Source organism: Leopardus geoffroyi, chromosome B3, assembly GCF_018350155.1.
Source record: "Leopardus geoffroyi isolate Oge1 chromosome B3, O.geoffroyi_Oge1_pat1.0, whole genome shotgun sequence".
In the NCBI taxonomy this organism is placed as follows: domain Eukaryota; kingdom Metazoa; phylum Chordata; class Mammalia; order Carnivora; family Felidae; genus Leopardus; species Leopardus geoffroyi.
In genome coordinates this window covers 19,949,363-19,972,530 of record NC_059337.1, presented here as the reverse complement: position 1 = coordinate 19,972,530, position 23,168 = coordinate 19,949,363, and the positions used below count along the sequence as shown (strand labels likewise).

At 41.9% G+C, this 23,168-nt stretch overlaps 2 protein-coding genes across 3 annotated transcripts in view; both read left to right on the top strand.

Annotated features, from left to right (window-relative positions):
- The window catches only part of TARS3 (threonyl-tRNA synthetase 3), a 62,521-nt gene continuing 39,353 nt past the window's right edge, over positions 1–23,168 (top strand). Inside the window, exons 1-7 of one of the 2 annotated variants that reach the window (XM_045448818.1) lie at positions 1–496; positions 1,479–1,547; positions 2,188–2,384; positions 9,287–9,410; positions 14,343–14,464; positions 16,360–16,477; positions 22,252–22,316. In XM_045448818.1, coding sequence (XP_045304774.1) covers positions 179–496; positions 1,479–1,547; positions 2,188–2,384; positions 9,287–9,410; positions 14,343–14,464; positions 16,360–16,477; positions 22,252–22,316 — 1,013 coding nt within the window. In that variant the 5' untranslated portion in view covers positions 1–178. The remainder of the gene's footprint in view (positions 497–1,478; positions 1,548–2,187; positions 2,385–9,286; positions 9,411–14,342; positions 14,465–16,359; positions 16,478–22,251; positions 22,317–23,168) is intronic. The other variant, XM_045448819.1, reaches the window with a different exon arrangement.
- LOC123582583 (microtubule-associated proteins 1A/1B light chain 3B-like) lies at positions 18,567–19,781 on the top strand. The gene has a single exon (XM_045448820.1). It carries the CDS (start codon positions 18,681–18,683, stop codon positions 19,053–19,055), a length of 375 nt encoding a protein of 124 aa, XP_045304776.1. The 5' UTR covers positions 18,567–18,680; the 3' UTR covers positions 19,056–19,781.

Here is a 23,168-nt window from a genome sequence, read left to right as displayed (position 1 = left end):
CCGCAGAGAGCCCCGCTCCGCCTCTCCCTGTCAGCCCGCCTCTCCCCGTCGCCGCGCTCCCTCAGCTTATATATATAGAACGGCCGCTGTGTCGCTCTGCGGGTCTGGGGTATTGCTACCCTCTTGGCCGTAGAGGCTGCACACGCAGCGGCGTCGGTGCGGTGCAGAGCCGGCTGCCATGGCGGCCGAGGCCCTGGCGGCCGAGGCCGTGGCTTCGCGCCTGGAGCGGCAGGAGGAGGACATCCGCTGGCTGTGGGCGGAGGTCCAGCGCCTCAGGGACGAGCAGCTGAACGCTCCCGACCGCTGCCCGGTCGAGGGGCCGTGCCTGACGCGGGAGGTGGCGCAGCTCCGGGCCGAGAACCGCGACCTGCGCCACCGCCTGTCCCGCCTGCGGCTGTGCCTCGCCGAGGAGCTGAACCAGCAGGCAAAGCTGGAGAGCGCGGCGCGGGCGGCGGCGGCGCAGGAGGAGGCCGGGCGCGCGGCTGCCGGCGCGCAGGTAACGGGGCGGCAGGGCTCGCTGCGGGGAAGGCGGGCGGGTGCCGCCTAGAGCCCCGGGAGGGCGGTGCCGCGGGCTGCGACCGTGTGCGGGTAGCGGTGGTCCCGCAGGAAGGACGGGTGTGGTCCCTGCGCGCTGCAGGGCCCGCCCCTCGCGGAGCGCTGTTCTGTGCACCTGCTAAGGCCTGGGAACCAGTGAGTAGCCTGGATACCCTTTGGAGCCCCGTATTTCCAGCAGTCGCCAGACTGACTTAATGGTGTGATTTCGCAGTTCTTCCAGTAAATTGTCTGTCACACATTTTCTTCAGTAGCAGAAATAGCATTTTCCTTTGTTTGAAAAAAAAAATGCTGGAGCGTTTAAAACTCTGTTCTTTCCTTGAGCAGGAAGACCAACAGTTACATATATAAACTCTTCCATTCCCTCTAATGAATGGCTGGTTCTGAGCTATTGAAGACAGGTGGTTTTGTTGTTCTCTTGGTACGGTCTGTATATTTAACGTTATTATTTAACAATATTTTAATATTTTGTTTTGGTGAAGGACAAATTATCTTCGTGCAACCTAAGTTGAAGTGTTGTGTTGAAAGCTTTCTCAGACTGTTCTCAGGGGTGTTCTTGAGTTATTCACCTAGGGTAACTGTGGTGCACTGGCAACAGCTTCCTAAAATAGTGCATTTAAAGTCCGGTGGCAGCTACACAACCGTTTTACAGCGACATTATCTGTTGAAAGTTTAGGGGTGAAACTTTCAAGAGCCAAACATATTAAGTGTACTTAGCAAGAGTGTGTGAAAATGCACAGACAGGAAGGATGGAACCCAGAAAATGATTTGCCCGCTGAGAGTTGTAGGTGGTGGTCAGGGAAGCCCAGCCTGCAACATGGGACACTTGCTGACTGCTGGCATGTGCCTCTCTTCTGCACATTCCAAATGCGTCGCTCTTTCCTGTCATTGCTGTGAGTTATTTATAATTCACCTTTATTTCTCAGTCTCCTTCTAGTCAAAGCCAAGAAAAGAGCACTAACATGAAGGAGGAGGAAGGTGGGCCTGAGAGTGAGGTAAGCTGTTGCTATGGAAATAAGGTAAAATACGACTTGTAATTTAAATATGCTTATACAGTTAATTGCCCAAGATCTTTAATTAAAACATAATTGCTATTTTGGGCCACAGTAGTATATTTAAAACCTTGCTAGCTTTAGATGCAAGTTGTCTTAACTTCGAGATGAGCTAGACAGTCAGCTGTATTTAAGTGCTGTTTTGTCTAAGTTGAGATAGCCCAGCTGTTCTTTTGTGTTAAAGAAATTAGCTACTGTATAAATCATCAAAATAGCATGTTTCCAGCATAAATACTTGGCAGGAGCTAAGGAGGAATACCTGGCCTCAGAGGGGTCAGTCTGGTTGAGATCAGACAAACAGGAAGGACAGTAGAGAACAAAGGAGTGTGGTGTATAAATAGGTGCTGAATCAGGGGGCTGTGCACACACAGGTGTTAAACATGTAGTGTAGGGAGACATGCTAGTTAGACAAGGTGGGCTCTGAGCTGGACCCTGAGAGCTAAGAAGGAGGAAAGAAGTGACTGGAAGGAGACTTGGAAATGACCTGTGGTGTGCAGAGTATGGGTGAGACTTACTGGAGGTTGAACAGTTAGAACAAAGTGGGCTGTGTATGTTCACTTTCTTGTATTCTGATGACTTTCAGGTGAAAAATCAACCAAATTTCATAAAGGAAAGGTTGAAGCTTTTTGAAATATTGAAGAGAGACCATCAGCTCTTATTTGCCATTAATTACAGAAAGGGGAATACAAGCAATGTGATCACAGTGAGAGTGGCTGATGGGAAAACAGTGGAAGGGGAAGTTTGGAAAACAACACCTTATCAAGTCGCTGCTGAAATTAGGTAAACCATAATTTGGAGAAGATATTCTTTATTCAGTATTGTGCCAGCGCTTGGTAACACTGTGTTCTCAGGGGCTGTGAAAAGTGTTTTTTTTTTCTTACTCAGTTGAATAAATTAATGGTTTTATTTTTGTTTTTTTTGTTTTTTGTTTTTTTTTTGAGAGAGAGAGAAAGAGAGAGCGAGCAGGGGAGGGGCAGGGGAGACACAGAATCCTAAGTAGGCTCCAGGCTCTGAGCTGTCAGCACAGAGCCAGATGCGGGGCCTGAACTCATGAACCACAAGTTCATGACCTGAGCTGAAGTCGGACGCTCAACCGAATGAGCCACCCAGGCACCCCACTCAGTTGAATAAATTAAATGTCATTAGTTATTTCCCTCTGGCTTCTAAAGAGGGCATTTAAATAAGTAATTGAATATCAGAATAAAACCTCTTCCTCTTTAAAATGTCCACATTTTAAAATTCTGATAAAAATATACAGTAGAGAAAAATGTTTAATCCTTGACAGGTCCCATTACATTGATGTTGGTCATCCAGATTTTTCCATGAGATTTTACAGATCTTTTGCTGGACTTGCTTCAAGTCAAGTTATTGTCTCACCAGTAAATAACCATGGGTGGTTCTTCAAACTAAATGGGGCAGATCTTTCCAAGCTTGTTTCCTTACATCTTTTGTGGAAATGATACTTTTCCCATTTACCTAATGAGGTTATTAAAATTAACTGAAATACTGCATATGTAAAATACTCTGAAAATTAAAGTGCCTCCAGAAATGTACAAAATGACTTATATACAGATTGAAGATGTATGTGAGGGTGTATGTATAAACCCTGGAATAAGTACTTTGACTTTCCTAGAAATTAGATACATTAGTGAAGTTATGTTATTTTGACCAATGTTAATTCCTAGCATTAAATATAATTCCATGGAAGCTAAAGCTCAAAACTGCCATGTAAATCAACTTGCTATATAAAAAGCAAGTTTTTTCAACAATTGAAGTACTCAGGTTTCCTTTGAAAACTATGGTTGAGATTGTGTGTGTGTGTGTGTGTGTGTGTTTTTTTTTTTTCCCATCCTATCATATCCTGTACTCTGCAGCCCCCTCCCAACCTGTTCCCGTGCTTTTCAGGCTCTCCATGAATAAATGTGCTGGGAAAATGGGCTTTGAGGCAAAATAAGTTTATGTTTCTTCATGGAGAGTCAGTTTTCATGTTAGCATATTGGAGACTGAGAAGTCCTACACTGAAGAAACCAGCTCAAACTTGGGAAACAAAGTTACTTGATTATAGAAGATGTTCTTTGTTGTAACCTTAATAATATGCATTTCTGCAGGGTACCAGTTTACAACCCCTACAATCAAGTTTCATGATAGAGGGGTTGCAAGAGTGCCCAAAAGTAAAGTTATCCCAAACTAAAAGATTAAGCAAAGCTTGTATCAGGCAAACCTGGTAAGAAGAAAGCAGTGATCATAATATTACTATCAGACCTCAGAATTTCAGGGCCAAAATCATCACATGGGCTACTGGGACTTATTTCCAAAGTAGACAAACAGTATAATCTGTAATAACTATTCGTCATGAACCTTTTTGAGTTACGTAATGTAGCATCAAATCAGAAATAGAAAATTATAGACACTCAGGAATGGTATACTTTTAACCTGCCTTTCTCAGTTCTGAAAAGATCATGTATCTGAATAGTAACACTGTAAGGTAGACTTAGTGGTTGCTCACCAGTCGCTGTGGTCTATAGACAGAGATCTCTCAGACCTGTGGTCATGTTAGTAAAAAAATGCAGAAACATACCGTTCACATTCAATGAGTAAAATGATATCAGTTATGAACTCAGTAAACATTAAATGACAAGGCAAAACAGAATAAAACTTGAAAATTAGAAAGAAAAAAAAAAACCTTTTCAAAATAACTCCCGTGAAACAAACTAAAAACAAGCACAGAATTTTAGAAAGTACTTCTAATGAGGAAAAAATATATATCAGAAATCTGTGGAATATATCTAAAGTAGTGATCATTCCACAGAAATCTGTGGAATATATCTAAAGTAGTGATTTATAGTGTTGAAGGTTTTTCTGATAAGAATAGAAAGAAACAGACTATGAGTTCAACTCAGGCAGTTAGAAAAAGGACAGTTTAACAAGGAGGGAACTCTAAAAAAGTGAATTAGAGATTAGTATTAACTGAAAAACTATCTGAATACGTAAGGGTTCAGTGAGGTGTCTGGATATAAAATAAATGAGAAATTAATAGCTTTATTAAATTATACTGCCTGTTGTCTTGGTTAACTGAGAGTTGATTGCATAGATGATTGTTCCTGCTCTGAGCAAGTGTATGCCTTTCTAAGCATAACATGTAAAGTGAAATCATTAAGGAAAAGATGGAAAGATTCAAACTGCACAAAAAATAAAACAGGAAAAATGGCTATGTGTAAAAATGACACATAAAACAGGAAATGACAGATGTGAAAAAAATGTACCATATAGAACAAATGATTGCTCTTGAAGTATTTTTCAAATTAATAGGAAAAAGAAGAAAACTTCAACAGAGGAACAGATTATCTGAGAAATGTAAACGAAATTATTATGTGTTACTGATTTGTCCAAGATTTATGAATAGCCGTTAATACTGATACAGTCTTGGGGAAGTGACTCTGGTGTAGGGCAGATAAATAGGTCCAGTCTCTCAGACTTTTAAAGCCTTTAAAAACGTGGAAACCCTAACCCTTGGACCCAGTAATTCTATTCATAGCCATTTATCCTAAGAAAATACCCAGTAGAAAGAAATGGGCAAAAGACAGTTCATAGTAGTTGATGAAAGAATTCTTTTCAGAATATGGTCCCCAAATCACCAGCACTAGCACCATCTGGGAACTTAGAAGAGCAAATTCTTGGGGCCCTGCTCCACGCCTCTTGAATTAACTAGCAATCTGTATGTTTATGAGCCCCTCCAGGAGTCTCTGATGAAGTCCAAGTTTGCGCACCCCTGAGTTAGGCTAAACTGCTGTGGCAAGAGACTCCCGACAACCATGGCTTAAATGAGGTAGACATCACATTCTCTCACTTGACAGTCCAGAGATGACCAGCCCAGGCTGGTGGAGGACGTCTCTGGGCCATGCAGTCCTTGGTGGACTTGGGTTCCTTCTGTCTTGTCGCCTGCCATTCCCTAGGCAGGGTTTGTCCACGGGGAGGGGTGGAAGCTGAGTTCACGGACCCACGGACTCTCCTGCGGGGTGGGGGGGGGGGTGGGGTGGGCGGGCGGGGAGGAGCAGCTGAAGAACAATGATGCTTTGAGGCCCAGACCCCTCAATGGCGCACTTTCATTTCCACTTAACATCCTATTGGCTCACATTTAGTCACATGGCTACCCCTGGCTGTAAGAGAGAATGGAAATGTAGCTCCTGCCTGCCAGCCGCATGTCCAGCTATAAAGCCTTCTCGCCATGGAAGAGAGGAAGCATGGTTTAGGGGACCACATCTGCCACAGTGTGCCCCTCTGACATCCAGAGATCTGTGAGACCCTCTTTTCATCATCCCACATGCTCAGTCCCTCCCCAGGTGAGACACCTCTGGGTCCCATCAGCTGAAAGCGCAGGATGTCCAAGTGAGTTGCAGAACACCCCCGTCAGGCTGGCTCCTTACACTCTGGCAGCAAATACACTACTTGACAAGGCTGCCTATCCCGCACATATATGCAGTGGTGGGGTACTCACAAGGCCATCACAGGGAAGCGTGTTTGCAGGAAAAGAAGGAATAACACAGACAGCAATGTACGGAAGGCATCAGGTCCTGCTGGCAGGGACTGTGAGGCCCACAGCCTAGCTATGGGTAGTGCCAGATCAGCCCACCCGGCCACCCCTTGTTTTCTGCGAGCAGCCCGCTTGTCCACTGTCCTCCAAGGGCCCTGATTTTGCTCTGTGGGAAGGTCCTAGTTGTCCCTCATCCTCATTAGTCACACTGGGGGGCTCAGAGCTCCTCTGAGGAGCCAACAGTCACAGATGTTTGTAAGCTGGGCTTGTCACTGAGCAGCACAGTTGTCTCCAGCATGGTAGACTTCCAGTCGGTTTGCTTCTAATCAGTTCCAAGAGAAGTAATCTCCGAGAGTAATCCTCGAGAAGTAATCCACAAGAAGGAATTCTTCTAGACAGAGACTTCTCATGCTTTTGTTCCTTGGTTTTTGTGCTTGACTCTTTCCTCTCTCTCCCTCAATTTAATGGACTGAGGTCCTAGGAAACAACAGGCTGTGGGAGGGCAGCACCCCTTAATCCATGTGGTTGGCCTGGCCCCTCTTGTCTGTCTTGATGTGTGGCTTTTGAGAGGGGTTTTAAGTGCCAGTCCCTCCTGCTGTTTGGGACAAAAGACCGTTTTTCCAATCTTGCACAGCCCCACATTTCTGGACTCTTAATCAGTTTGAATTACAGGCTACAGGCACAGCCTCTTGGTGGAGGCCTGTCCCTTCCATCTCTGCCTGTGCACGGGACAATCCTCACTGGAGCCTATCTCGGTCTGGTGGTGTTTACAAAAACTGCAATAGCTACCCAGTGTTTACCAACCTTCTGCCTTTTTGTAACTGCTGCTTTATATGCTCCAGGCATTGTAAGCCCATGAGTTTGCCTGCAGGTTGTATCAAATATTTTATCAAATATCTACCAATATTTATATTTTTCAAATATCAGATTATCTCCTAAGCCAGTGCCATGTGTTTTGTTTTTGTTACTTCCAAGTTCCTACTTTTTTTTTTTTTTTAATTAAACTTAAAAATTTTTAAGCTTATTTGTTTTGAGAGAGACCTCTGTCTTATGCTCTCTAGTGAGCACAAGTGGGGTAGGGGCACAGAGAGAGAGGGTACAGTTTCTGGAGCGGGCTCCATGCTGATAGTAGAGAACCCGATGAGGGGCTCAAACTCACGAACCGTGAGATCATGACCTGAGCCAAAGTTGGATGCTTAACAGACCGAGCCACCCAGGTGCCCCTTTACTTTTTTGTATTAGTTAAGATAGAAGCTAGGCTGCTGCAACAGCTTCAGTGGCTTAAATATGATCAAAGTCTCTCTCAGGTAGGTAGGTAGCAACCTGGAGGTGCGGGGTCCAGCTTGACAGGGCAGCAATTCTCCATAAGTCATTTGGGGACCAGAATTCCTTATGTTTGGTTGCTGGACTATCTTTATGTACAACGTTGCACTAGTGTGCATGGTCCAGGGAACCCCACCAGCGTGCTGTAGTCCGCAGAAGGCGGGGAGAGGGTGGAAGAGGGCTCTCCACTGCCTTAAGGCTGAGATATAGAAGTGCTACAGGCCACTTCTGCTGGTACCCATTGCTTCCAGACTTCCAGGGGAACCTGGAAGACTGTACCAGAAGGAGGGAATGGATTTGAAGAATCCTTAGCAGCCCATCACAGCCAGTAAAAATGAAATAAAATTCTACTTTCTTAATAACAATATCTAACATTTATTAAGTTTGTATTATGAGAGCGCACCTTATTTAATCCTTTGAATAAATGTATGAGGAAGGTTGTATAAATTCCCATTTTACAGATGAGAAACTGAAGCTTAGAATAAATTGCCCAGTGTTCAAGTCCAGGTTGGTCTAACACGAGAGCAGGTGCTCTTAACCACAGTACTGTATTGCTGCTCAAGTTGCTCAGAGAAAGGCAAGTTAAAACATTATATTGTAAAGATGACACAGTTTAGTAGTACCTGACGTTGTGAGGGCACAGAGGAAAGGTATTCTTGTGCCTTTCCTGGGAGGAAAATTTGGCAGTATATTCCAGCAAGGTCATTAAAGTGCATTGCCCTTGACCCAGCAGTTTTACTTGACCAATTTTTCCTGGGAAAAAATAATTGGGAACTAAGACGTGTGTTCAAGAATGTTCGCTGCAGTGTTATTTGTCATTGGCAAAGCAAAACAAAACAAAACATTCCTGCCAAGAAATGACCAAAGTGCCCAGCCATGGAGGGTCCATTAATCAATTCTTGATTCTGCTGCAGCTATCAACCAGCATGATTTTCAAGTCTGTCTACCATCCGGGAAAATGTGTGACTTACTAAGTTTAAAAAGTACGTTACCAAGTAACATATACAGAATGGTACTATTATGATTTTTATATTGGTATATATATTTACCTAAAAACGTGGAAGGACAGGGGCACCTGGGTGGCTCAGTCAGTTGAGCAACTGACTTTGGCTCAGGTCATGATCTCACGGTTTGTGAGTTCGAGCCCCACGTCGGGCTCTGTGCTGACAGCTCGGAGCCTGGAGCCTGCTTTGGATTCTGTGTCTCCCTCTCTCTCTGCCCCTCCCCTACTCGTGCTCTGTCTCTCTCTCTGTCTCAGAAGTAAATAAACATTAAAAAAAATTTAAAAAAAAGTGGAAGGACATACAGAAAAATGTTAACAGTAATTTCTGGGTGGTGGGATTGAAGATGATATGTTTTTCTTTGCTTTTCTGTGCTTTCCAGGTTTCTTAATGTGTTATTTTTGTCAATAATTTTCAAAAAACTGTAAGTGTGTGTGTGTGTGTGTGTAACAGAGAGAGAGAGAGAGAAGAAGGAGGAAGAGGAGGAGGAGGAGGAGGAGGGGTAGATGTATAAAAAGACTAGAAAGACATGTACCAAAATGTTAGGATCATTTATTTCAGGGTGGTGAGATTTAAATGTGATTTTTGTTTTATTCTTTGTCTTTTCTCTGTTTTCCAAGTTCTTTTTTTTTTTTTTTACAGTGAATGTGTACTATTTTTTTATTTAAAATAAATGTTACAAAATTTGAAAAACCTGTTCTTTTAGTTTACATTTGCACTTTCTATTCACTCAAAAAAAAGCCCTAAAAATTATTTTAGTCTTTTGTTTTAACAAATCATTGCAGCATGTGATAAGGTTAACTCTCACATGACTCTTCTTTTACCAGTCAGGAACTGGCTGAAAGCGCAGTGGTAGCCAAAGTCAATGGTGAATTATGGGACTTGGACCGTCCATTGGAAGGGGATTCCACTCTAGAGCTGCTTATGTTTGATAATGAGGAAGCCCAAGCTGTAAGTATTTAAAAAGAATCAACTAAACTTTGGACATTGTGAACTATATTGTGTACAAAGACACACATTGAAGTCAAGAATGATGAGTTTTGTAACCTTCTAGAACTTAAAATTTCTGTATTGGTGTTTAGTAAGTATTTAGTGAATTTTTGTGGAATGAATACATACAGATATATATCAGCTTTTAAAGTAGCCCTTATTTATCATTTCTGAAGATAGTTGTGTCCTTATGCTATAATGCTTTAATTATACAATCAATGTACATTTGACATGAATTTTTAATAGTTTCTTAGAAATGGGTCTACTTTATAATATAATATGTGCAGGAGAATTGGGAAAAGTTATCAAAGCTTAGATATCTTTTTATTTATTTTTTTAAGTTTATTTATTTTGAGAGAGAAAGAGAGAGAGAGAGAGAGGAGGACAAAGCGGGCTCTGTGCTGACAGCAGAAAGCCCTATGTGGGGCTCAAACTCATGAACCACGAGATCATGACCTGAGCCAAAGAGCCACCCAGGCACCCCTTAGATATCCTTTAAATACTTATTAATGTAATATTCTATAAAATAGATACCACATTTCATGTAGGTCTCTGATATACATTGTTACCTTAACTTTGCAGTTTCTCTTCAGGCAGTGTCCATTATCTGCCTAAAACCTAACCTAAGCTTAGCTTAGGTTCTATTAATCGTGACACTTGATTTCTTGATTTGTTAATCCAAACTTATAAGAACCATACTATAATTACTTTCCTGTTTAAAATATGCAAAGCATAACAATTAAGTAGCCAAATAATACAGTATTAATAAAATCATGTTGAAAGTGATTCAGAAAGAGCAATTTTTAGGAGAAACACAAAACATATATGTATTATTTAGTTTTTCTTACTAGTTGTTAACAACTGTCGCCTAGCATCATCCCAGATGTCATCCCTAGACTTTACAATTGTATATATTCCCTTAGTCACCTGACCAGCATCTACAGTGCTGGACGCATGTGCCAGACCCTGTAGGGCTGCAGTGGACGGAACATGGAGACTCCTGTTTCAAAGAGTTTACCTCTAGTAGGAGGAGGTATTAAACAAGAAAACAACCAATGAGAGGTTTTCAGATAGTGTCAGTTTCTGGAGAAAGTCAAATAGGGGCTGGAACCAAGAACAGCCATGATAGTTGGTGGGGCAGTTAGTTTTGATCCTCAACTAAAGGCCCAAATCCTACCTGAAAGCCTTGTGCTTGCCTACACTGGCTGGCTCTTGGTTTGTCTGCAGGTGTTGCTCCTATGACTCTTTTTTAATAGCTGGCTATTAAACTTTTTCAATGTGTCAGGCATTGGGGTGTTCGGGGAATGGGAGAACTACCAAATTTAATGTTCCATGGAGATGTTGGTATCTTTGGAGTCCTTTCCTCCTGGCATTCAGTAATATCATGAAAAAAGAAACATTCTTTATCATGGGAAATCTTTCTAGAGTGCCTAACCAGTGTTTGCTTGCCATGCTCGTAACATGGTATCTGACATCAGATTATAGGGCTTTCATAAATATCTGTGGTTGTTGATGAAAATGATAATAGTAATAAACATTTACCAGAACCAAGCACTGGCCTGGCCCATTATGCGCACATGTATTATCTCCTTGAGTCCCAAGTTACCCTAGCACACAGGTACTGTTTTAATCCCCGTTTTACAGATGAAGCAACCAGTATCAAAATAGTTAAGTAACATTTCTAAGCTCTTGATGCTTCTTTTCATGTAACTTAGTAACAAATATTTTTTGTTGTTGTTCCTGGAATTTACTTTCCTGTTACTGTGAATATACTAAGATATTGAACATAAACTAATTTATAATATTTAATACATATCCATGAAAAAGAAACCCTATAGGAAAACAAATTTTGAAAACTCAGATCTAAAACAATGATAAATTGGAGTGCCTGGGTGGGTGACTTAGTCAGTTAAGGGTCCAACTCTTGATTTCGGCTCAGGTCATGATCTCAGTGTTCGTGAGATCGAGCCCCACGGTGGGCTCCACATTGAAAGCACAGAGTCTGCTTGGGATTCTCACTCCCTCTCTTTCTGCCCTTCTCCTGCTCATATGCACACCCCCCACCCCCTACCCCCCCCAACACACAATCTCTCTTTAAATAAATAAACTTAAAAAGTGATAATGATTTTTTAAAGGTTTTTTTTGCTCTATGGAAACATTCAAGACACCTTTCTATTTTAAAAAGTGATTTTATTTATAAGACTATTTTAGTGCATAATGTAACATACAGAAGAAATACTCTCCACCTTCTAGATAAATTCATGTAGAAAATGACAGGAAGAATATCCACATAAAGCTGACAAACATGCACAACAGAAACAAGGGGGGTTTTATAAAGTGACACAGCTTGCAGGTTTAAAATATATCTCATGATATTTCCTTTTGTAAGCCTAACACCTGGTAAAAGAATATACATAGATATATATTCTACTTTAAAGCTTTGGTGAAACCCCGGGGGAAATCAGTGATGTGCTGCGGTGATCTCAGGCTTAAGCAAATGTAGGGCACTTTATTTAGAGGTGAACCAAACAAGCAGATTTATGTAGGAACTGAAGCTGCTAGCTCTGTGCTTGTAGTCCATTCAGTGGTCTCTTCCAGTACATCATGGCGTGAGTCAGGCTTCACCCCCAATTTCAGTGGCTGCTGCCCCCTGCATCCTGTGTATTATCTCAGCAGTCATGACAGTTAACCACACTCTTCTTTTAAGATTCTTTACGGCACCAGTGTTTTTCTGGCTTTATTCCCACCATTGGATCTTTCTCAGTCTTCTTTGCTGGCGTTTTCTTCATCTTTCTCCAGAGTGAAGAATTCCTCAGTGCTCAGTCATAGTACCCTCTGTCTTTATGCTCCTGTTCTAAGCTGTCCTGTCTGCTAACTGTCCGCTGTCAGTTCTTCTGTCTGTAGCTAGACAGGCCTCAGTCTTGTGTACATTACCACCCATGTAATAGCCCCATCCAGATATCATACAGGAATCTGTAGTATGTCCACGGTGACAACTCTTGATTCTAGCCCCAGAACTTACTCCTTCCCTGTCTGCCCATCTCAGGGCACAACTCCACCACATACCCAGTTACTCAACCTAGAATCTTGGAGATTGTATGTGATTGCTACCTGTTCCCTCAACTCCAAGTCTGTAATTGGTAAGCCATTATTGTCCTAACATATCTGGACTCTGTCCACTTCTGCTGCCATTACCGAGATTCAACAATCGTGTTATTATAGTACTGCCCAAGAAAATGTCCACCTGCTGTTCCATTCCCCTGAAATCCATTCCTGCTACCAAACGATGTTTTAAAATGTAAATTGAATAATTTCTTTTCTGCCTAAAACCCTTCAGTGCATCTCATTGCATTTGGAATAAAACCCAGATTCCCCCAGAAGGCCCGCAGGGTTACTGGCCCTTTCTTACCTCTGCAACTTTTCTCAAGTTACTTTATCCCTTACGTGTTAGCCACACAGGCCTTCCTGACTCCCTGTGAATGCAGAGCCTTCTCTGTTATTTATCATTGCAGTGCTCTGTTCATCTCCTTTTACATCTTCTTCTTCTCTCGTGATTACGCACTTACTGGTTTGTTTCTGCCTGTCTCCCTCACAATGTGCGGTAAACTGCATGAGGCCAGTGACTCGTTTCTTTCACTGTTGTATCCTCCGCACCCAACACAGTGTTTGGCTCAACAAACATCTAGGTGCAGACAGCGCGCCAAAGAAGACACTTGGGTTCCTGTTGGCAGTTAGCCTACCCTCCTGGCGCCATCCAAAGCAAAGTTTTGTGCCAAGGACGGAGGCTCTGGGGCAGTTTGTGGATCATATCCCTGCTTAATGCTATGGGTTGGGATTGCACATAGCCTGCTCAGAAGACTCCCTGTGCTTTGACTTATTTGTCAAACAGCTTTCTAATTGTAAGGTTTTTTTATTTAATGAGGGAAAGAAAGGGCTGCCAGGGGACTCCATTGTCTTGCTTTTCTGGTACCTCTATGTATCTAGTGACTTCAGTTAGTTTTAGTTTATCCATAAACCTTTGATTCCTTAGGAATTCAAAACCAAACTTTCTGAACTTGTAGATGTGATGACCAGCCCTTGGACTATGAATTTACTCATGTGTGTCCTCCTGCCCAGGGGTCTCAGGCAACCAGCAGGCATTCCCAGGCTATACTTTTCTCCCCCCAAAAAGTCATTCTGTCAAAAGCATGTGGAGACTGCTGTGGAGACAGAAAACTACTTCGGCCCTCTGCGTTCAGCTTAGCTGCTGCCTCTGGAGAAAAAGAAAGGAAATCAGTGTCTGTCACGCCTGGCTTCCCTCCACTCTGGGCTGAATTGGGCTTGCATGCTGCTGCTTCCCCCTCAGCGGTCCAAGCCATGGTTGAGGCTGTCACATCTTCTCTGCAAGTTAAGATGTGCAGAAGGAAATGGTGTAGGAGCAGCTCAGAGCAGCAGTTTCACGCTAGAACCAAGCATATGGCTCTGGTATAATTGCAAAGCACTCAGAAAATGTTCTCTTCTCAGTGGGCATTGAAGATTTTCTTTTCAAATTGGTGTCTTTTTCTTTGTAATGTTTATTTATTTTTGAGAGAGAGAGAGAGAGAGAGAGAGAGAGAGAGAACGAGCAGGAGAGGGGCAGAGAGAGAGGGAGACACAGAATCTGAAGCACGTTCCAGGCTCCGAGCTATCAGCACAGAGCCCGAGGTGGGATTCAAACTCATGAACTACAAGATCATGACTTGAGCTGAGGTTGGACACGTAACCAACTGAGCCACCCAGGCACCCCAGTGTTACTCTATGTCTTGATGTTTATCCCCTTAAAGTGTATGCACTTGCTTACTTATGTTACTGGACTAATAATTTTCCATGACATGATTTTGATTGCCTCTGCCCTCTGTGTTTCATGCCCTGCAGGTGTACTGGCACTCCAGTGCTCATATTCTTGGGGAAGCCATGGAGCTTTACTATGGGGGCCACTTGTGCTATGGTCCACCCATTGAAAATGGATTTTATTATGACATGTTCATTGAAGACAGGTAATACCACTGAATATTCACTTCCGGAGGCATGTGTTTACAGTCCGTTGTTTTATGATGGTTATGTATTATTTTACTGAATGTGTGTGTTATATAACATGGCTGTAGATTGGCTATGTTTGAAAATTAATTTTTTATGAGTTAAGATTCCAGAGCAACGTCTCCAACTTTCTTTTCCTCAGAAGGAAGTGATAGAGTATCTATCTAATCCGGGACTTGCTACATCATAGTAGTAAATTAAGACCAGAATCACAGATTTAATCCTTAGAGAGCAGTGGGTGCAGTTCTGCTCCATGATAACCGAGGGCGCTATCTGCCTCAGCCAGACATCTCACACAGATAAATACCAGGCAGAGTGGTGCACAGAGGCCTCACATTCGAGAGTTCTGTGCCCAGCCCCAGCCCACCTCCTTCCCTGTACTCCCCATAGTCCTTAAGGACCAGCTGCTAAAACTGAAACCTGAGGGTCCTTCCAATTCCTGTTCCTCACTGTCACCCCACACTATCCAGTCATTCCATCCGGGTCTTCCTGTTCTATCTCCTCAATAGTTCTCTGGTCCTCCCTTCCTCCCTTCCTCCTCTGTTACTTCTGCCTCAGTTTAGACCCATAGCATCTCTTGCTGGATGACTATGGTACATTCTGTCCTTACCTGTCCCTTCCCCCCACCCCGACTGCTTAAATGGTCTCCCTAACTGAGCATCCAACTCTGTAGCTCCTACGTACAGGCTTGTCCAGCTTTATCTCCTGTTACCACCACCACCCAGAGAGTCATTCAACAAGAGTTTTTGACTGCTTCTTATGTGCTCTGTGCTTGGTGCTGGTGATTCATAAGTGAGCAGATCAGTCTGTCCCCATGGAGCTAACAGTCTAGCTAGCTTAGACAAAAGCAAACAGCCCTCTGCTGTCAGGTGGTGATGAGTGGTGTGAAGGAAAATAAACCAGGTGTGGGGAAGTGTGTGCCATGACAGTGGTCATGAATGGGGGAAGTGATGTTGAAGTGGGGACCAGGATGGAGGGAGCAAGTTCTGAGGCAGTTGTGTGTGGGGGTGTGTTTTGGGACATTTGGGGGAAACATTCTAGGCCTCTGGGACCTCCCTGGTGTGGGCCTACGCCTGGCTTGTTTGAGGAAAGGTAAGGAAGGCTGTGTGCATGGAGGAGAATGAGGGCAAACCAGGGAGTGGCTGAAAGAGGTCAGCTGATGGCTCACAGTGGGCCATTCCCTGTGAGTGCCAGACTGGACTCGGCAGTTCACGCTCACAGATCTTTCTCCCAACCTAGATTCAACAGTCATCGAGGGCCGGGATGTGTGAGCACTTACCACAGCCTTTTTTTTTTTTTTTTTTTTAAGTTTATTTATTTATTTTGAGAGAGCAAGCAAGCAGGGAGAGGCAGACAGAGAGGAAGAGAGAGACAGAACCCCAAGCAGGCTCCACACTATCAGTGCAGACCCGACATGGGGCTTGAACCCACAAACCATGAGATCATGACCTGAGCTGAAACCAGGAATCAGATGCTTAACCGACTGAACCACCCAGGCACCCCTACTATAGCTCTTTTGAACAAAAAATGTAGATGTGTTATGTGTAAGGTAGACCACACAGAAGAACAGGCCTCAAAGGAGCTTACACTCTAACCAGCGAGTATTTTAACAGGGTTTTCAAATTGCACACTTCATCGCAGAGAAGATTTGTAGGCAAATCACTTCATCTGTTGGTGCCTCCGTTTTCCTCCTTGAGAAGTAAGATTATCGGCCCTCAATATGAATGTATGACTTTCTGAAGTCCGGTGCAATAAGGCACAAATTCCTCAGTTAATGACGAGCGTCCACAAAAAGGAACATACATGCGTGATGTCTGAGAAATCTGTGTTGACTATCACTTACTCTTCTTTTTAGAGCCGTGTCCAGCACAGAACTGTCGGCCCTGGAGAACATATGTAAGACTATCATAAAAGAAAAGCAACCCTTTGAAAGACTGGAAGTCAGCAAGGAAGTGCTCCTCGAAATGTTTGAGGTAATTTCAGGAAACTCTTTGGAATAAGAAAACCTTTTGCCAGGAATAGTAAAAACAATTAATCAACATAGACAGCTTTTTTTTTTTTTTTAAACAAATAATTGGATGTTGCTTGCCACATTGTTCCAGGTTGGCAACCTGTTGTGAGGTTGTCACTAGTCGCTCAATGTGATATTTCCCTACTTTTTCCAGAACATTAAAAAAAATTTTTTTTAAATGTTTATTTACCTTTGAGATAGAGAGAGCAGAGGCAGAGTGTGAGCGGGGAGGGGCAGAGAGAAAGGGACACAGAGAATCTGAAGCAGGCTCCAGGCTCTGAGCTGTCAACACATAGCCCAACATGGGGCTCGAACTCGTGAACTGCGAGATCATGACCTGAGCAGAAGTCAGATGCTTAACCAACTGAGCCACCCAGGTTCCCCATTTCCTGAACATTTTAATGCCAATATATGTAGGTAAATGACCAGGGGAATAGTTTTCATATATGTGTTTATAAATCTGATTCATTCTGAGTATTGTTAATATCCTGACTACTAAATTCAACAATACTTCTGTTTTTTCTTTATACTGTTTTGACCAATGTACATAAGCGTATATAAATTTAAGAATGCTTAAATTTAGGGGCGCCTGGGTGGCTCAGTTGGTTAAGCGTCCGACGTCAGCTCAGATCATGATCTCACAGTCCATAAGTTCGAGCCCCGCGTTAGGCTCTGTGCTGACAGCTCAGAGCCTAGAGCCTGCTTCGGATTCTGTGTCTCCCTCTCTCTCTGCCCCTCCCCCGCTCATGATCTGTCTCTCTCTGTCTCAAAAATAAATAAAAACATTAAAAAAAAATACTTAAATTTATGTTTTAAATCATAGGAGAGAAAGCACATAATTTGAACACACAATATTGTTAATTTTGTGAGCTTGAAATAAAAAGATTTGGGCTTGGTAAAGTTGCAGCTACTCTTTTTGTGTGTGTGTGTGTGGTAAAATACCCAAAAGGGAAAAAAAAAAAATTTATGCTGACCATTTTTTTTTAAGTTTATATATTTATTTTGAGAGAGAAAGAGATGGAATCCTAAGCAGACTCCATGCTGTCAGCTCGGAGCCCGACACAGGGCTTGAATTCCCGAACCGTGAGATCATGACCTGAGCCAAAACCAAGAGTCGGATGCTTAACTGACCAAGTTCCTATTACGTCAATCATTTTTAAGTGTATAGTTCTGTAGCATTTGGCACATTCATATTGGGCAAGCATCACCACCATCCGTCTCCAGAGCTTTTTCATCTTCTCCACCTGGAACCCCACACCTAGTAAACACTAATTCCCTGTTCCCACTTCCCCTTTTTCTGTCTCTATGAATTTGATGACTCTAAGAACCATATAAGTGGAATAATACAATACTTGTCCTTTGTGACCTCCTTTATTTTACCAGTGTAATGTGCTCAAGGTTTGTCCATCTTGTAGCAGGTGTCAGAATTTCCTTCCTTCTTAAGGCTGAATAATACTTCATGGTGTGTATAGACTGCATTTTGTTTATTCATTCATCTGTGGACGGACACTTGAGTTGTTTCCACCTTTTGACAATTGTGAAAAGTGTTGCTGTGAATGTGGGTGTACAAATATCTGATCGAGTCCCTGCTTCTAATTCTTTTGGGTGTATCTCCAGAAGTTGCATTGCTGGATTATATGGAAATTCTCAGTTTTGTCAACTGCCATACTGTTTGCCACAGCAGCTGTTAGCATTTTACATTCCCATCAGCAGTGCACGAGCATTCCAGCTGCTCCATATCCTTGCCAAAACTTGAAGTTTTCTGTTTTCTTGGTAATAGTCATCCTAATGGGTGTGAGATGGCATCTCATTGTGCTTTTGGTTTGCATTTCTCTAATGACTACTGATATTAAGCATCTTTCCATATACTTATTGGCCATTTGTATATCCGATTGGAAGAAAAGTCTATCCCAGTCCTTTGCCCATTTTTTAATTGGGTTGTTTGTTTTTTGGTGTTGAGTTGTAGGAATTCTTTACATACTCTGGATATTAATCCTTTATTGGATATGTGATTTGCAGTTATTTTCTCCTCTTCGTGGGTTGCCTTTTTGCATCTCCTCTTAAGCATTAAACTCAATCAGACAAGGGAAGTTGCTGTCGCCACGGTCGGAGTCTCTGCCACTGCCGTCTGGAACTGCCGGACCCTCCGCCTCGCCTCCCACGCCATGCTGTCGGAGAAGACATTCAAGCAGCGCCGCACCTTTGAACAAAGAGTAGATGTCCGACTTATCCAAGAGCAGTATCCTACGAAAATCCCAGTGATCACAGAACAATACAAGGGTGAGAAGCAACTTCCTGTACTGGACAAAACCAAGTTCCTTATACCTGATCACGTCAACATGAGTGAGCTCATCAAGATCATTAGGAGGTGCTTACAGCTCAACGCTAATCAGGAGTTCTTCCTGTTAGTCAATGGACACAGCATGGTGAGTGTGTCCACTCCGATTTCTGAAGTGTATGAACGTGAGAAGGACGAAGATGGGTTCCTGCATATGGTATATGCCTCTCAGGAGACATTTGGAATCAAAGTGTCTGTGTAAGACTAGAAAAATGCATCTGTTCTAGAATTTTTTTAAGCCCTTACCAAGGAAAAAAAAGGGACATAACCAACTGAGATTGATCCATTCATCCAATCACAGACCATCAAAATCAGTAGTGTTCCTGCCTAGTAGTTGTAGGAAGTTGTTTTGTGCTGCAAGCAGAAAAATGGATCTCCACGTGAGCACATTCAGCTTTGGAAAAACCATTATTTAACCTAGGCTGTTTTGTTTTCAAATTCAGAAGTTTAAAAATAAAATACTTTGCATTCTAAGTTGCCGATAAAATAGAACTTCATGTTATTCTAAGGCTCTTTCCCTATGAGGAACTTGCAACATAAGCATTCAGAGAGAAATTCTTTTCCAGGTTCACAGAACTGGCCAACTTTTTGTAGAAGAGTTTCCACTCAACTAGAGAACTCTCTTTAAGAGGATCTTGGAAAGCATAAGTTGTCAGGAATAGCCCCCTTCCCACCCGCCCACATTGGCCATAATAGTGGGCAAAAAGCAGGAAAAATTGAGATGGATAAAACTCTGAACTGCTGCTCAAGGTTCTCGATTCCTAGTTTAGTGTGCCCCGAGTCCACACCTGTGCAGTGCCATTTCCGGGGAGGGGGGGGGGCGGGGGGTGGAGTTTCATTAGCTTCTCTAGACAGTAAAGCACCACTGCTCAATAAGAACCTTGAATAACTTAACATTTTGGTCTAGTTTCTCAAAAGGCCCAGGGAAGAAAAATGTGACGTTTCTTCTGATTTGCATATTCTCTGAGAGGTCAAACTGCCATCTGCTTTGGTAGAGAAACAAGCTGTTCAAGCAGTTTTGTTCCTTAGGTCAGTGGAAGAAACTACAGAACACGGAAAGTAAAGCATTAAAATTCAGATACACTCCCTCTTAAAAAAAAAAAAAAAAAAAAAAAAAGAATTAAACTCAATAAAAAAAAAAACACCTCAAAGTTTGTGAAGAAAAATAATTTTGTTTGAACATAAAAGTATGAGACAGTTCAATCATACATATCTATTTTTTTCTCCCAACAACTACCTTCCTCAAGTAGTTATTTAATATAAAGTACCTGTCTCCAAGGCAATAGTGATGAAAGCAGGAAAGAAAAGTGTCTTCTGAGTTTTTAATGTAACAATATGATCATTTATTGTAAACTTAGTTTTTGTTTATGTAAATTAAAAATGCAGCTGTATCCTCAGAATTTTATTTATTTCATGTAGTTCAAATTGCAATCTTCTAACCTAAATGTGAGACCCGAAACCAATAAAATCTAGAAAACACAGGCAATATCTTCTTTGACATTGGCGGTAGCAACTTCTTTCTAGAGATGTCTCCTGAGGCAAGAGAAATAAGGGCAAAAATAAACAATAGGGATTCTATCAAAATAAAAAGCTTTTGCACAGCAAAGGAAGCAATCAGTAAAACTAAATAGCATCCTATGGAATGGGAGAAGATATTTGCAAATGACATATCCAATAAAGGGTTAGTATCTAAAATATATGAAGAACTTATAAAATTCAGCACCCCAAAAATGAATAATCCAATTAAAAAATGGGCAGAAGACATGACATTTTTCCCAAAGAAGACATACCGATGGCCAACAGACAGATGAAAAGAGGCACAACATCATTTATCATCAGGGAAATGCAAGTCAAAATCACCATGAGATACCACCTCTCACCTGTCAGAATGGATAAAATCAACAGCACAAGAAACAATAGGTGTTGGTGGAGAAAGGGGAACCCTCTTGCACTGTTGGTAGGAATGCAAACTGGTGCAGCCTCTCTGAAGGACAATATGGAGGTTCCTCAAAAAATTAAAAATAGAATTACTGTATGATCCAGCAATCGCATTACTAGGTATTTACCCAAAGAATACAAAAATACTAATTCAAAGGGATACCTACATTCCGATGTTTGTAGCAACATTATCTACCATAGCCAAATTATGGAAACAGCCCAAGTGTCCATTGACTGATGAATGAATAAAGAAAAGGTGGTGTGTGTGTATATATATATATATACACACAATGGAATATTATCCAGCCATAAAAAATAATGAAATCTTGCCATTGAAGACGTGGATGGAGCTAGAGAGTACTAAGCTAAGAGAAATAAGTCAGAGAAAGACAAATACCATATGATTTCACTCATATGTAGAATTTAAGAAACAAAACAAAGGAGCAAAAGGGGGGGAAGAAGGAGCAAGAAAAACCAAGAGACAAACTCTTTTAAAAAAATTTTTGTTAACATTTATTCATTTTTGAGAGTGAGAGAGACAGAGCATGAGTGGGGGAGGGGCAGAGAGAGAGAGGGGGACACAGAATCTGAAGCAGGCTCCAGGCTCTGAGCTGGCAGCACAGCGCCCAACACAGGGCTTGAACTCATGGACCACGAGATCATGACCTGAGCCAAAGTTGGACGCTCAACCAACTGAGCCACCCAGGTGCCCCAAGAAACAAACTCTTAACTGTAGAGAACAAACTGATGATTACCAGAGGTAGGTGGGGGTGGGGTGGGGATGGGTTAAATAGGTGATGGGGATTAAGGAGGGCACTTGTGATGAGTACCTGATATATAGAAGTCATGAATTACACTATATTGTACACCTGAAATTAGCATTACACTGTATATTAACTAACTGGAATTTAAATAAAAACTTTAAAAAGTACACTCTAAAAATGAGATGAAAAAAATTGGAATCTTCTAGAACAGTGCTGTTCAATAAAAATATAATGTGATTCACAAATCTGAGCCACGGATATAATCTTTTTCTGGTGGCCACATTTTAAAAGTAAAAGAATGGCAAAATTATTTTTATAATATCGTATTTAGCCCATTATATTAAAAATATCACTGTATCATGTAACCAACATAAAAATAGTTACTAAACTATTGTACATTCTTTCACAACATGTCTCTGAAATCCAATGTATTTTGCACTTACACACATCTCATTTCAGACTGGTTCCATTGCAAGTGTTCAATAGCCACACGGGCTTGTGGCTCCTGTTTTGGACAGTACAGCTCTAAGCTATGAGCTCTTGGTATTCCTGGAGTCTCAGCACTAGAACATAGTAGACACCCATTCAGTGTTTGTTGAAAAAAATAAATTTTTTCCTAAAAAAAAAAAAAAATTTTTCCTACTTAAGCATTTTACATAATAACATAATAATCTGTAAATATGTTTTTCTTTATAGTACAATAAATTTAAATGCCGCATCCTGAATGAGAAGGTTAACACTCCAACTACAACAGTTTACAGGTAAAGTGTGTGTAGATTGTGTTTATTTATTTATTTATTTTGAATTTTTAAAAATGTTTATTTATTTTTGAGAGAGAGAGAGAGACAAAGTGCAAGCATAGGAGGGGCAGAAAGAGAGGGGGACACAGAATCTGAAGCAGGGTCCAGGCTCTGAGCTGTCAGCACAGAGACTGATGCAGGGCTCAAACTCAGGAACCATGAGATCATGACCTGAGCTTAACTGACTGAGCCACCCAGGCGCCCCAAAGTGTGTGTAAATTTTAAGTGGCGCTCAGTGGTAAACTTTAAGGCATTAGCAGTAGAAGCAGTTGGTCCTTGGGTGGGTGGTCTATTTGTCAATTTGCATAGTTGGTATACTATGTTAGCTAGAGACTCCAAAATGTTATCAGCAAAAGGAAATTATTATGTCTTCATTTGTGTTTATCAGTCTGCTGCTGAAACCCGAATTTCATTTTCCAGATGTTAGCTGTAACAGCATCTTTCCCCATGTGGGTGAGATTGTGTTTGCCCAGTGCTTTACATTTCAAGGGGAGCTGTTTAGGAATGGAATTTTGTTTCATCCTCACATTCTTATTAATGTGGCAGTGGGAGCTGTTAGGGACCATCCCCTCATGCAGTGATTTCCTGCCTCCAACTGTATATACTCCCCGTTTCCTGGAGTCCAAAGGTGTTAGCTTTCATGCGTTAGCAGGATGTTCATGATAAAACACAAAGACAGTGTTAGGAACCGAAGGCAAATCAAGTAATAGGAAGAGGCAAGTGAAATCAATATCACCACAACTCAGTTCTGTTTAACATCTGGAGCCCCTATTTTATTCGTGTGGTTTTAAAGCTGCCTTGTAGGTAATTGCT

Bases quoted from the DNA above. Each gene is read 5' to 3' on its own strand.
- LOC123582583 (XM_045448820.1), top strand. From the start codon at position 18,681: ATGCTGTCGGAGAAGACATTCAAGCAGCGCCGCACCTTTGAACAAAGA.